Source organism: Bos javanicus, chromosome 3 (assembly GCF_032452875.1).
Source record: "Bos javanicus breed banteng chromosome 3, ARS-OSU_banteng_1.0, whole genome shotgun sequence".
Lineage (NCBI taxonomy): Eukaryota > Metazoa > Chordata > Mammalia > Artiodactyla > Bovidae > Bos > Bos javanicus.
Window position 1 is genome coordinate 75,084,018 of NC_083870.1, and position 13,469 is coordinate 75,097,486.

At 36.8% G+C, this 13,469-nt stretch overlaps 1 protein-coding gene across 1 annotated transcript in view; it reads left to right on the forward strand.

The window, feature by feature from the left end:
- ANKRD13C (ankyrin repeat domain 13C) overlaps positions 1–13,469 on the forward strand; it is a 96,901-nt gene that overhangs the window by 25,832 nt on the left and 57,600 nt on the right. Inside the window, exon 2 of the mRNA XM_061411610.1 lies at positions 8,208–8,249. Coding sequence (XP_061267594.1) covers positions 8,208–8,249 — 42 coding nt within the window. The remainder of the gene's footprint in view (positions 1–8,207; positions 8,250–13,469) is intronic.

Sequence of the window (13,469 nt, forward strand, 5' to 3'; positions counted from 1 at the left end):
GGAGCTTACTCAAACTCATGTCCATAGAGGCGGTGATGCCATCCAACCATCTCATCTGCTGTTGTCCCCTTCTCCGGCCTTCAGTGTTTCCCAGCCTCAGGGTCTTTTTCAATGAGTCAGTTCTTCACATTAGGTGGCCAAAGTCTTGGAGTTGTCAGCTTCAGCATCAGTCCTTCCAATGAATATACAGGACTGATTTCTTTCAGATGGACTAGTTGGATCTCCTTGCAGTCCAAGGGACTCTAAAGAGTCTTCTCCAACACCACAGTTCAAAAGCACCAATTGTTCAGTCCTCAGTTTTTTTAATAGTCCAACTCTCACATCCATACATGATGACTGGAAAAACCATAGCTTTGACTAGAAAGACCATTGTTAGCAAAGTGATGTCTCTGCTTTTTAACATGCTGTCTAGGTTGGTCATAGCTTTTCTTCCAAGGAGCAAGCATCTTTTAATTTCAAGGCTGCAGTCACCATCTGCAGTGATTTTGGAGCCCCCAAAATAAAGTCTGTCACTGTTTCCATTTTTTCCTCATCTACTTGCCATGAAGTGATGGGACCAGATGTCATGATCTTAGTTTTCTGAATGTTGAATTTTAAGCCAACTTTTTCACTCTCTTCTTTCACTTTCAACAAGAGGCTCTTTAGTTTTTCTTCACTTTCTGCCATAAGGGTAGTGTCATCTGGATACCTGAGGTTATTGATATTTCTCCCGGCAATCTTGATTCTAGCTTGTGCTTCATCCAGCCTGGCATTTTGCATGATGTACTCTGCATATAATTTAAATAAGCAGGGTGACAGTATGCAGCCTTGATGTACTCATTTCCTGATTTGGAACCAGTCTGTTGTTCCACGTCCAGTTCTAAGTGTTGCTTCTTGACCTGCGTACAGATTTCTCAGGAGGCAGGTCAGGTGGTCTGGTATTCCCATCTCTTGAAGAATTTTCCATAGTTTGTTGTGATCTACATAGTAAAGGCTTTGGTATAGTCAACAAAGCAGAAGTAGATGTTTTTCTGGAACTCTCTTTGTTTTTTCGAGGATCCAGCGGATGTTGGCAATTTGATCTCTGTTTCTTCTGCCTTTTCTAAAACCATCTTGAACATCTGGAAGTTCATGGTTCATGTGCTGTTGAAGCCTGGCTTGGAGAATTTTGAGCATTACTTTACTAGCGTGTGAGATGAGTGCAATTGTGCGGTAGTTTGAGCATTCTTTGGCATTGCCTTTCTTTGGGATTGGAATGAAAACTGACCTTTTCCAGTCCTGTGGCCACTGCTGAGTTTTCCCAATTTGCTGGCATATTGAATGCAGCACTTTCACATCATCATCTTTCAGGATTGAAATAGCTCAACTGGAATTTCATCATCTCCACTAACTTTGTTTGTAGTGATGCTTTCCAAGGCCCACCTGACTTCACATTCCAGGATGTCTGGCTCTAGGTCAGTGATCACACCATCGTGGTTATCTGAGTCACGAAGATCTTTTTTTGTATGGTTCTTCTATGTATTCTTGCCACCTCTTAATATCTTCTGCTTCTGTTAGGTCCATACCATTTCTGTCCTATATTGAGCCCATCTTTGCATGACATGTTCCCTTGGTATCTCTGATTTTCTTGAAGAGATCTCTAGTCTTTCCCATTCTATTGTTTTCCTTTTTCTTTGCATTGATCACTCAGGAAGGCTTCTTATCTCTCCTTGCTCTTCTTTGGAACTCTGCATTCAAATGGGTTTATCTTTCTTTTGCTCCTTTGCCTTTTTCATCTTTTCTTTTCTCAGCTATTTGTAAGGCGTCCTCAGACAACCATTTTGCCTTTTGCATTTCTTTTTCTTAAGGATGGTCTTGATCACTGCCTACTGTACAGTGTCACAAACCTCCGTCCATAGTTCATCAGGCACTCTATCTATCAGATCTAATCCCTTGAATCTATTTGTCACTTCCACTGTATAATCATAAGGAATTTGATTTAGGTCACACCTGAATGGTCTAGTGGTTTTCCCTACTTTCTTCAATTTAAGTCTGAATTTGGCAATAAGGAGTTCATGATCTGAGTCAGAGTCAGCTCCCGGTCTTGTTTTTGCTGACTGTATAGAGCTTCTCCATCTTTGTCTGCAAAGAATATTATCAATCTGATTTCGGTGTTGACCATCTGGTGATGTTCGTGTGGAGAGTCTTCTCTTGTGTTGTTGGAAGAGGGTGTTTGCTATGACTAGTGCGTTCTCTTGGAAAAACCCAGAATAAAAAAAAAGAATTGCACATTGGAATGAGATGGCTGAAAAAAAACATAAGTGCTGCCAGAAAATTCGTATTACTTTAGAAAGAACAGTAGAAATTCCTATAGCTGACTTCTCAACAAGAAAGAAAACCATAAGACCACATAGAATACTGAAGAAAATAACAGCTAATCAAGAATTATATACCCTTTACAGTACCCTTTGAAGTTGAATAAACATTTGCAAACAAAACCTAAGAGAATTCACTTATCAGACCACCACTAAAAGAAATACTGAAGGATGTATTTCAGGTAGAATAAAAGTGATTCTGAAGTAGAAAGGAATGAAGAGTAACAAAAGTGGTAAGAAATCCTAAATGAATATTGACTGTAAGATTCAAATAAAAACTCACGAGACTAGATAACAGCATGTAAGTCTGGATGGAGGGAATGAAGTTAGTGTTCTAAGGTCATTGACTTGCTCTCAAGGGTAATGTGCCATTTACCATGAGAATTTGATAAATCAAGGATGCATATTGTAAACTTTAGAGCTGTGCTATCTAATAGAAAGCCAGTGCAAGCCTCTCTTAAAACTAAATTTTCTATTAGCCTCATAAAATAGAAGTAGGTTAAATTATTTTTAATACTACATCTTATTTAACCCAAAATATCCGAAACATTATTTTAATGTGATGACCAATATAAAACATTATCGAGATATTTTACATTCTTGTTTTTCATACCAAAGTCTTAAACATCCCACTTATGGCACATCTCAGTTCAGACCAGCCACACTTCCAATACTCAATAACCACATATAGCTACCATATCAGACAGTGCATGTCTAGGATAACTACTATAAAAATAGTAAAAATAAATATATACCTTCCATCTACAGACAGAAAACCAAAATGGAAATATGAAAATAATCAATTTAGAAAATGGTAGGAAGATGAGAAAAAGAAATGTGGAACTGGCAAGACAAATATTGAAAGCACAATGAAAAGCACAATGCTGGAAGGTAGAGTTAAACTCCAATAATATCCTTAGTGGCTCAGCTGGTAAAGAATCCACCTGCCATGTGGGTAGACCTGGGCTCCATCTCTGGGTTGGGATGATGCCCTGGAGAAGGGAACCGCTATCCACTCCAGTATTCTGGCCTGGAGAATTCCATGGATTGTATAGTTTGTGGGGTCGCAAAAAGTCGGACACGACTGATCAACTTTCACTTCAATATAATTATAATATATGAGACTGGATTAAATGCTCTAACAGTTAAATGATAAATACTGTCTTACTGTATGAAAAAACACCCAGCTGCATACAATTGGAAACACATTTGAAATACAGCATATAAAAATTGAAAGTGAAAGGAGTGAACAATATATTCCATGTAAATACCAGTCAAAAATTGGTATAGTTGTGTTAACATCATGTGGTTAACACAACTGTAGTCACTAAGTTGTGTCCGACTCTTGCACCCCATGGACTATAGCCTCCCAGGCTCTTCTGTCCATGGAATTCTCCAGGCAAGAATACAAGGGTTGGTTGTCATTTCCTTCTCCAATATTAACATCATCAGATCAGATCAGATCAGATCAGTCGCTCAGTCGTGTACGACTCTTTGCGACCCCATGAATCGCAGCACGCCAGGCCTCCCTGTCCATCACCAACTCCTGGAGTTCACTGAGACGTCCATTGAGTCAGTGATGCCATCCAGCCATCTCATCCTCTGTCGTCCCCTTCTCCTCTTGCCCCCAATCCCTCCCAGCATCAGAGTCTTTTCCAATGAGTCAAATCTTTGCATGAGGTGGCCAAAGTACTGGAGTTTCAGCTTTAGCATCATTCCTTCCAAAGAAATCCCAGGGCTGATCTCCTTTAGAATGGACTGGTTGGATCTCCTTGCAGTCCAAGGGACTCTCAAGAGTCTTCTCCAACACCACAGTTCAAAAGCATCAATTCTTCGGCGCTCAGCCTTCTTCACAGTCAAACTCTCACATCCATACATGACCACTGGAAAAACCATAGCCTTGACTAGATGAACCTTTGTTGGCAAAGTAATGTCTCTGCTTTTGAATATGCTATCTAGGTTGGTCATAACTTTCCTTCCAAGGAGTAAGCGTCTTTGAATTTCATGGCTGCAGTCATCATCTGTAGTGATTTTGGAGCCCAGAAAAATAAAGTCTGACACTGTTTCCACTGTTTCCCCATCTATTTTCCCTGAAGTGATGGGATCGGATGCCATGATCTTCATTTTCTGAATGTTGAGCTTTAAGCCAACTTTTTCACTCTCCACTTTCACTTTCATCAAGAGGCTTTTGAGTTTCTCTTCACTTTCTGCCATAAGGGTGGTGTCATCTGCATATCTGAGGTTATTGATATATCTCCCGGCAATCTTGATTCCAGCTTGTGTTTCTTCCAGCCCAGCGTTTCTCATGATGTACTCTGCATATAAGTTAAATAAACAGGGTGACAATATACAGCCTTGATGTACTCCTTTTCCTATTTGGAACCGGTCTGTTGTTCCATGTCCAGTTCTAACTGTTGCTTCCTGACCTGCATACAAATTTCTCAAGAGGCAGATCAGGTGGTCTGGTATTCCCATCTCTTTCAGAATTTTCCACAGTTTATTGTGATCCACACAGTCAAAGGCTTTGGCATAGTCAATAAAGCAGAAATAGATGCTTTTCTGGAACTCTCTTGCTTTTTCCATGATCCAGCGGATGTTGGCAATTTGACCCCTCGTTCGTCTGCCTTTTCTAAAACCAGCTTGAACATCAGGAAGTTCACGGTTCACCTATTGCTGAAGCCTGGCTTGGAGAATTTTGAGCATTACTTTACTAGCATGTGAGATGAGTGCAATTGTGTGGTAATTTGAGAGCAGAAAATACCTGAGATAAAGAGAGGTGCTTCAAGAGGAAAAAATCATTCATTTTACTGGGAAAGTATTTAAGGATTTGATTTGTAATTAATAACATAGGCTGAAAATATACCAAGCAAATACTGCTAGAAATATAAGAAGTATAGAAATTCCCGTTATAGTGGGAGATTTTAGCTTTCTTTTTTTAACAATAAGCTGACAAGAAAACCAGTAAGGATACAAAAAGTATGAACAACACAAACTGGACCTAGTATGTTTATTTGAAATGTTGCACCCCAGATCCTCAGGTTACATGCTGTTTTCAAACATACAGAAAACATTTACAAAAATTGACTGAACTTGACCATAATGCAACTTTCAACATGTTTCAGATTGAAATTATATTGAGTCTGTTTTCTGATCAAATTGCAATTAAACTAGAGATTAGTAATCAAAAGATAAAGATATTAGGAAAAGGTGAAAAACCAAGCATCTAAGAATTCATTTCAAGAAATTAGGAAAAGAATAATTTACTTAATTTCCCAACTTAAGTCTGTTTTACCCAAATAACAGAAGAAAAGAAATAATAAAGGCAACAATTATTTAGAACAGGTGTTAAGTTGCAACATGCCAAAACTGTGTTCTTTAAAAAGATGCGTAAAAGTAATGAACCTCAGACTGATCAAATAAGAAACACAAATAACAGATGTGAATGAAAAGTGGGGCATCTGCATAAATTTTAATGTCATTTATAAATTGTAGAAGGATATTTATAAACAAAATATATGACAATAGACGACAATTTAGATGACATGGACAGAATCCTAGAAAAACATTGTCAAAATGTACGCAAAAAGGAATTAGGAAACATCAGTACTCTTGTCATTATTAATCCATAATAAAAATGTTCACTCTAAGGAAATTCAAGGGCTAAATGGTTTTATAAACATATTCTTATAAACATGTAAGAAAAATAACATGAAAACTTTTACAGTTACATAACCCAATTCTGGAAATATTTGAGTGTGCAACACTTGCCTAAGGTAATGCCTATTGCATTTTAGTGATATTTTTAGGGTTTGTTGCTATCAGTCAGAGCTTTTTCTGAAGCCTTCATTCACGAATGCTTATTGACTGTATTTTGAATGTTATATGTGTATTGGAAGCATTTCATATACATAAATGAATAAAATATGTATCTAGTTGTACTGAGGTTAATGTCTAATGAAGGAGGCAGATGTTTCTACATAAAAAGTACAGTTTAGTGTGAAAAGTTCTTCAATAAAGAGATAGGTATAGAAGGCTGTGGGAGCAGTGCAGAGGAACATCTGATTATCTAGAGAAGGCTTCAGTGGATAGAGGATGTTTGAGCTAAGCCCTAGAAGGTGAGTATTAACTTGCTAGGCCAATGGGAAGGAATATGTAGGAAGAATTAACAAAATGTGTGTAAAATATCAAGAATCTCAGCTACTGGAGAATTTATTGCATGCAATTCAGATGAAATATGGGGTAAGAAAGAAACTAGGAGAAGAAAGGAAGGTAAGGACTTATCTCAAGAACCTTTTATGCCACGTTAAAGATAAAATGTAGACCACGGTCAAGCCTTTTAAGTGAAACTACAACATGGTGAAGTTTTTGTTTTAAAATTATTATTCCAGTTTAGAGAGGAGATTGAAATGGGAATTAAGAATGAAAGTCCAAAGTAAAGGCTTTGGTTTTGGCTTAGTGTTGAGCTGTTTCTGGCATCAGTTTGTCAACTAGTTTTGTTTACTTTTTGTGACTACTTTTTGGTTTTGATAGAGATTTTCATAGAATGTGAATGCAACACATGAAATTAGTTCAATATTTAGAAAAGGTAGAAGACGATCTTATTCTAACCAATCAAATTGGAAATTGATACTTGTATATGTAGATTTCTTTTTCTCTGGAGCTGATCAGAAACAAATGTTTACAATAACAAGGTACTGATTTTAGCAAAACAGAAAATGTATCTTCTATAGACCCACCTTGATTTAGCATATTGAGACAGAGGAAATTGTTTACCTTTGCAATATACTTTTTTTTTTTTAAATTGAAGTATAATTGATGTACAACATTTTATTACTTTCAGGTCTATAACCTAATGTTTTCATGTTTGTATATAGTGAAATGATTACCACAAGAAGTCTGATTAATATGCATCACCATACATAGTTCAGAATTTTTTTTTCTTGTGATGATAGCTTTTAAGATCTACATTTAACAATTTTCAAATGCAGTATGATAGTAACCATGCCATATATTACATCCCCAGGACTTAATTTTTTAACTGAGTTTGTACCTTTTAATTCTCTTCACCCATTTCACCTACTCTCCTATTCTTCACCTTTGGCAATCACCAGTTGTTCTCGCTCGCTCTCTCTCTGTGTATGTGTGTGTGTATGTCTATATATATATATATATGTATGTATTTTAAAAAATTCCACATATAGGTGAGACTGTATGGTATTTGTCTCTATCTGACTTATTTCACTTAGCATAATGCCCTCACGGTCCATCTGTGTTGTTGCAGATGGCAAGATTTCATTCTTTTTTTAATGGCCAAATAACATTCCTTTGAATGTGTAATACATACAGACACACACACATTTTATCCATTTGTCTGTCGATGGGCACCTAGTTTGTTTCCCTATCATGGGTATCGTAAATAATGCTTCAGTGAACATAGGGGTGAATATATTTTTTCCAGTTAGTGTTTTCATTTTCTTTTATTTTTTAAAACTTGAGGACAGGATTGAATCTTACTGAGATGAGCAAGGATGAGTGTGTAGTGGGTATTTAAACTGTATGCTGAATGAACAAAGGTTGATAAAGAGAGAAATTAGAGAAATTAGCAGCAAAGGAATCTGACATCTATTTGAAGGATAAGTCCCAAAGGCAAAATGGATATTTTTCATGGGAGGTGGGGGAAAGACAAGTAGGATATGCTGTGTTTAGAAACCATTGCGTCCTTTGACCTTGACTTTACCACATAAGGTGGATCATTTTGTAGTCACATTATTTTTGCTTAAAATTCAGTGAACTTTCTGAAGGAGCTGAAACCATTTAAAAATAATTTTCCCAGTGTTTTTATACTAATTTGATTTGTTTTTGTTTCTGTTTTAGGAAACACTCCTTTACATCTTGCTGTGATGTTAGGAAATAAAGGTTAGTAAGTATTTCCTTTTTTTGTTGTTGTATAGTCATGTCTATTGGGTCACACAGAGTTGGACACAACTGAAGCGACTTAGCAGCAGCAGCAGCAGCAGTCATGTATAATCAGTTTTATTACTGCAGATGGTGACAGCAGCCATGAAATTAAAAGACACTTACTCTTTGGAAGGAAAGTTAAGACCAACCTAGACAGCATATTCAAAAGCAGAGACATTACTTTGCCAACAAAGGTCCGTCTAGTCAAAGCTATGGTTTTTCCAATAGTCATGTATGGATGTGAGAGTTGGATTGTGAAGAAAGCTGAGTGCCAAAGAATTGATGCGTTTGAACTGTGGTGTTGGAGAAGATTCTTGAGAGTCCCTTGGACTGCAAGGAGATCCAACCAGTCCATCCTAAAGGAGATCGGTCCTGGGTGTTCATTGGAAGGACTGATCCTGAAGCTGAAACTCCAGTACTTTGGCCACCTGATGTGAAGAGCTGACTCATTTGAAAAGACCCTGATGCTGGGAAAGATTGAGGGCAGGAGGAGAAGGGGATGACAGGATGAGGTGGTTGGATGGCATCACTGACTCAATGGACATGAGTTTGCATCAACTCCAGGAGTTGGTGATGGACAGGGGGGCCTGGAGTGTTGCAGTCCATGGGGTCGCAGAGAGTCAGACACAACTGAGTGACTGAACTGAACTGAATCAGTTTTAAACTGACTTCACTCATGTATAGTCAGTTTTAAAATTTTAAGATGAGTTTTATGTTTTGAATTTTAAAACATTCACCTGATTATTTGATTTGCTAATTGAGTCTAGGATTCAGTATATTAAAAAACACAACTACTTTCTCATTTTTCATAGCACTTTTTTCAAAGAGTTAGTGAAAATCTTATAGTAACCTTTATGCCTTTCGAAACTTTTTCCCTTGTTTGGTTATTTTTCAAGTAAGTATAATATCAGGAGACTCTTGTTTCCAAATATTAAGTTTATTAATATTATAATATTTTTAATATTCATAGAGTTTTATAAGATTCTTTAATATGGACTATTTTTTATAAACTCATAAGTCTAGAATTATTTTGATAGATAATAAAAAGTTAGTACTTGTTTATTCTTCAGAACAGAAAAACAGGTCATAGATGATTTAAAAGATCTCCTTTTTTAAAAAAAAAAAATTATTTATTTGGCTGCACTGTGTCTTAGTTGCAGCATGTGAGATCTTAGTTCCCTGACGAGGATGGAATTTGTGCCCTCTGCAGGGGGAGCATGGAGTCTTAGCCACTGGACCACCAAGGAATTCCCAAAAGATCTACTTTTTAAGCCTATTCCCAGATGCCATAATTATCTGGATTCTCAGTTATCTTGAAAAGTGAGGATTCTAGGTAGCTGATTGGCACCTTTCTGAGTGCTAGATTTTAAAATCTTGGATGTGTTTGATAAAAATCTTTGGAAAGCATGTACTGTTGAATTTTTAAACAAGATAACTTTTTAACACCTTTCTGATGTTCTAACCATATCATGAACACCTGTTATTGTTATATACTATAAAATAGCTGTTGCTGTAAACGTTTGGTCTGAAAGATATTACTAGAACTTGCTTTGTTGAAAAACAAAATGCTTTTGCTAGTTTAAGTTTATGTGCTTACGTGAAACATGATTTGTCAGATATTTAATTTAGATTTTAATACTACATAAATTGGCCACCTGATGCGAAGAGCTGACTCATTGAAAAAGACCCTGATGCAAAAGGAAAAGAGGGCAGCAGAGGATAAGATGGTTAGATAGCATCACCGCCTCAGTGGACATGAATCTGAGCAAACTCCAGAAGATAGTGAAGGACAGGGAAGCCTGGCATGCTGCAGTCCTTGAGGTTACAAAGAGTCAGACATAACTTAGCAACTGAACAGCAACAACAAAACTGGGGACTCAAATTTTAGTTAGTTATGCTGTTTTTTCCCTCCTTACAGAGACTCACTCAAGTAACTTTTAAGTAAAGAGAGATTCATTAAGAGGCTATATATTAAATTCAAGCTATGGGGACTATCTATGTCTCAGGATGAGTAGTAAAAAAGACAGTTTGGGAGATCAGCTATCATTTCCCCCTTCCTCCCCGTCTCTCCCCTTACTTCCTTCCTCTCTTTCTCTTCCCTTCCTTTCCTCCCTCCCCTCTGCCTACCCCCAACCTTCCACCTTCCTTCCCTTCATATATGTACGTATATCCATCTATATCAATCATCTTGTCTGTTTCTTATGGTGTATCTACTGTTCTTTATATATTTTTATATATATATATATATAAAAATATTATCTTTTCTTGATTGATTTTTCTCTGTTTATTGAAATTGACCATGACCCAAAATAAGTGTTCTAAGTTCCTGAATCTTAATGGCTTTCTGATTTCAGTGTTCTCCACCTAATAGTTCAGTTTCTTAGGTTCCTGAATTTCTGAACAGAAAGTTTGATTGGGCTAGTTCACCTTCAGCCAAGTCACAGTGATGAGTGACTAGCAATCTCATGAATTGTTTTTGGGATATGTAGTTACTCATATAAAATTAGCTTTAGGGAGACTGACTCGGAGAGAGTTGGGGTAGAAGAGGGTATCAAGAATACAGAGGAAGAATATTTAGTAGGACTATTGGTAGGGCAGACCATGATAGTCATCTCTACACCTTGGCGAAAAGAAAGATACAGTTAGCTAAATTTGACCAATGAAAAAAGCTTATGCCTTCTTTTGAAGAACATTGGATCAGAACTTTAGAAAATAACTGAAATGTGTTCATTTACAATGTGCTAGATGCTTTTTCAGGGCATTATACATGTTTACTCATTTAACATAGCAACCATGTGAGGAAGATACTATCATTGTCCCCATTTTACAGATGAAAAAAGTTAGCTCTGAGATGTTAAGCAACTTTCCCAGGGAGAAGTAGCAGAGTTTTTACTTGAACTTGGAGTATCTTATGTCACAGCCTGGATTCCTGATCATTATGGTGACTGGCATTGCTCTCTTTTCACTGTGAATCATTTGAAAAGAAAATGGTTTAAATCAAAGTTAGCTAACATGCAGCCTGCTTCCCTCCTGTCTTTGTGATAGTCATAGTTAATTTGATGCCAAGTCTGATTGCTATTCTAAATTTAACACTTTAATAGTAAATATATATTTATCAGAATTTGAATGTGAAATTAAACATATTTACTGTCCTAGGTCCTACTTTTTGGTGGAGGAGGTTTTGCTGTGTTTCATCATAGGATTGTGTCGGCCTATCCAAAATTGTTTCACAGAACATTTGTTTCATGGGAAATAATTTTTAGAGGAAAATAGTGATTTGGAAAATAGTGGCTTAATACATATTAAGCAGGTTTTTTTCTTTTTTTATTGTGGACCTTCTTAGCACTTTTGAGGTGCTAATATTCATTGTGACATTCTGAATTGGAGCCTTCTATTATAGAGTCATTGTTCCCTGTAGTTATTTGGTATTTTCTCTTTCTTACAAGTATCTTGAGAAACTATAGTTCTGTGGAACATATTTTGGAAAACACTTGGTTAGATTATTCATGATCTGCAAATAATATCAGTTTTTGCTCTTCCTAAGTCCTTTTCACGTAGAGTAGGTAAAGCCATTAATATACCTATCAATATATAATTTTCATTTATATTTTTTCAGTTGTATATTCTTTTTCTACTTTTTCCTAGTTGACCTTTTAATATTTTTGGTATTTGGTTGCATAGGCATGAGACTGAAATAGGTAGTGGAAGATAAAACATCTGCCTTATGTTTACTTCTCTACAGCAATTTTACATCCTACCACCGTTCGGTCTGTGCTACTCTGTTCTCTTTTATCTTCTCCTTTAGAGGTGTGCTGTGTCTTTAGTGACTTCATTGTTGAAGGGCACTTTTCATTTGTATACGTATTTGTAAACACAGTAAAAATTCCCAGGGCATTCAAACATTTGTTGATTGAATTACCCTATAACTTACACACTTGTATTTACTTCTTTCACTCATCTTAACCTTCTGAATAACCTGTTTTTCACTAGTGAAGTCTTAATTTTTTCTGAATTTCTGGTGGGTATATAGGCCGTGTTGGCTAGGAAGAGTTTCACTTATGGATTTGAGTTGAAATAGAGAAGAACCTTATACTTAAAGGAGATTTCAGTGTACATATATTTTTATATACTACTAGCAGACTTTCTTGGAGAAGGCGAAGTACCTTCGCCCCACTCCAATACTCTTGCCTGGAAAATCCCATGGACGGAGGAGCCTGGTAGACTGCAGTCCATGGGGTCGCTAAGAGTCGGACACGACTGAGCGACTTCACTTTCACTTTTCACTTTCATGCATTGGAGAAGAAAATGGCAACCCACTCCAGTGTTCTTGCCTGGAGAATCCCAGGGACGGGGGAGCCTGGTGGGCTGCCGTCTATGGGGTTGCACAGAGTCGGACACGACTGAAGCGACTTAGCAGCAGTAGCAGTTAGCAGCAGACTTTCTTAAACACCTTTGTGAAATTTCGGTATTTGTTTTGCTTACTTAATATAATGTCCTTTACTTAATTATATTTTAATATAATATGTGAGCTCTCTGATTATCTTTCTTTTCACTGCTTATATCTAGGACCTAGAACTTAGAAATGGCATATAATAGGCACTTGATAAATACATGCCAAAAGACTGATTGGATGAATGAATCATTTCATTTAGGGAATTTAAATTGGATAGCTATCTTAAATTTCCCATGAGCCTTGTTTCAGATGTTTTCCTGCCTGTTAATATGCTTATTATTTTTAATTTAAGAAAAATGTCCTCAACCTATACAAAGGTCTATATCTTAGACTTTTTTTTCGTATTGTAGAAAACTTTTATTCATGTTGTCATATATTATGTTAGTTCTTATTGTAAGACTTGGTTCAGATTACCACATATCCTCAATGTTAAATGTTGGAAATGCCCTAGCCACTGAGTTGGAAACAGCAAGTATTATATAGATAAAACAGTTGAAACCACGAAATCCATTGATGAAGTACTATGTAAATTAATTTTCCCATGAATAACTAAAAATGTTGAGAATGATGATTTAAAACCACCACCCGTGAACTTACCAGCTAAGATCCAAGAGGCTGAGATCCCTCAGTGCATCCTAAAATACACAGTGTTGAGAATTCCCTGGTGGTCCAGTGGTTAGAATGTCATGCTTCCATTGCAGGGGGTGCAGGTTTGATCCTGTTGG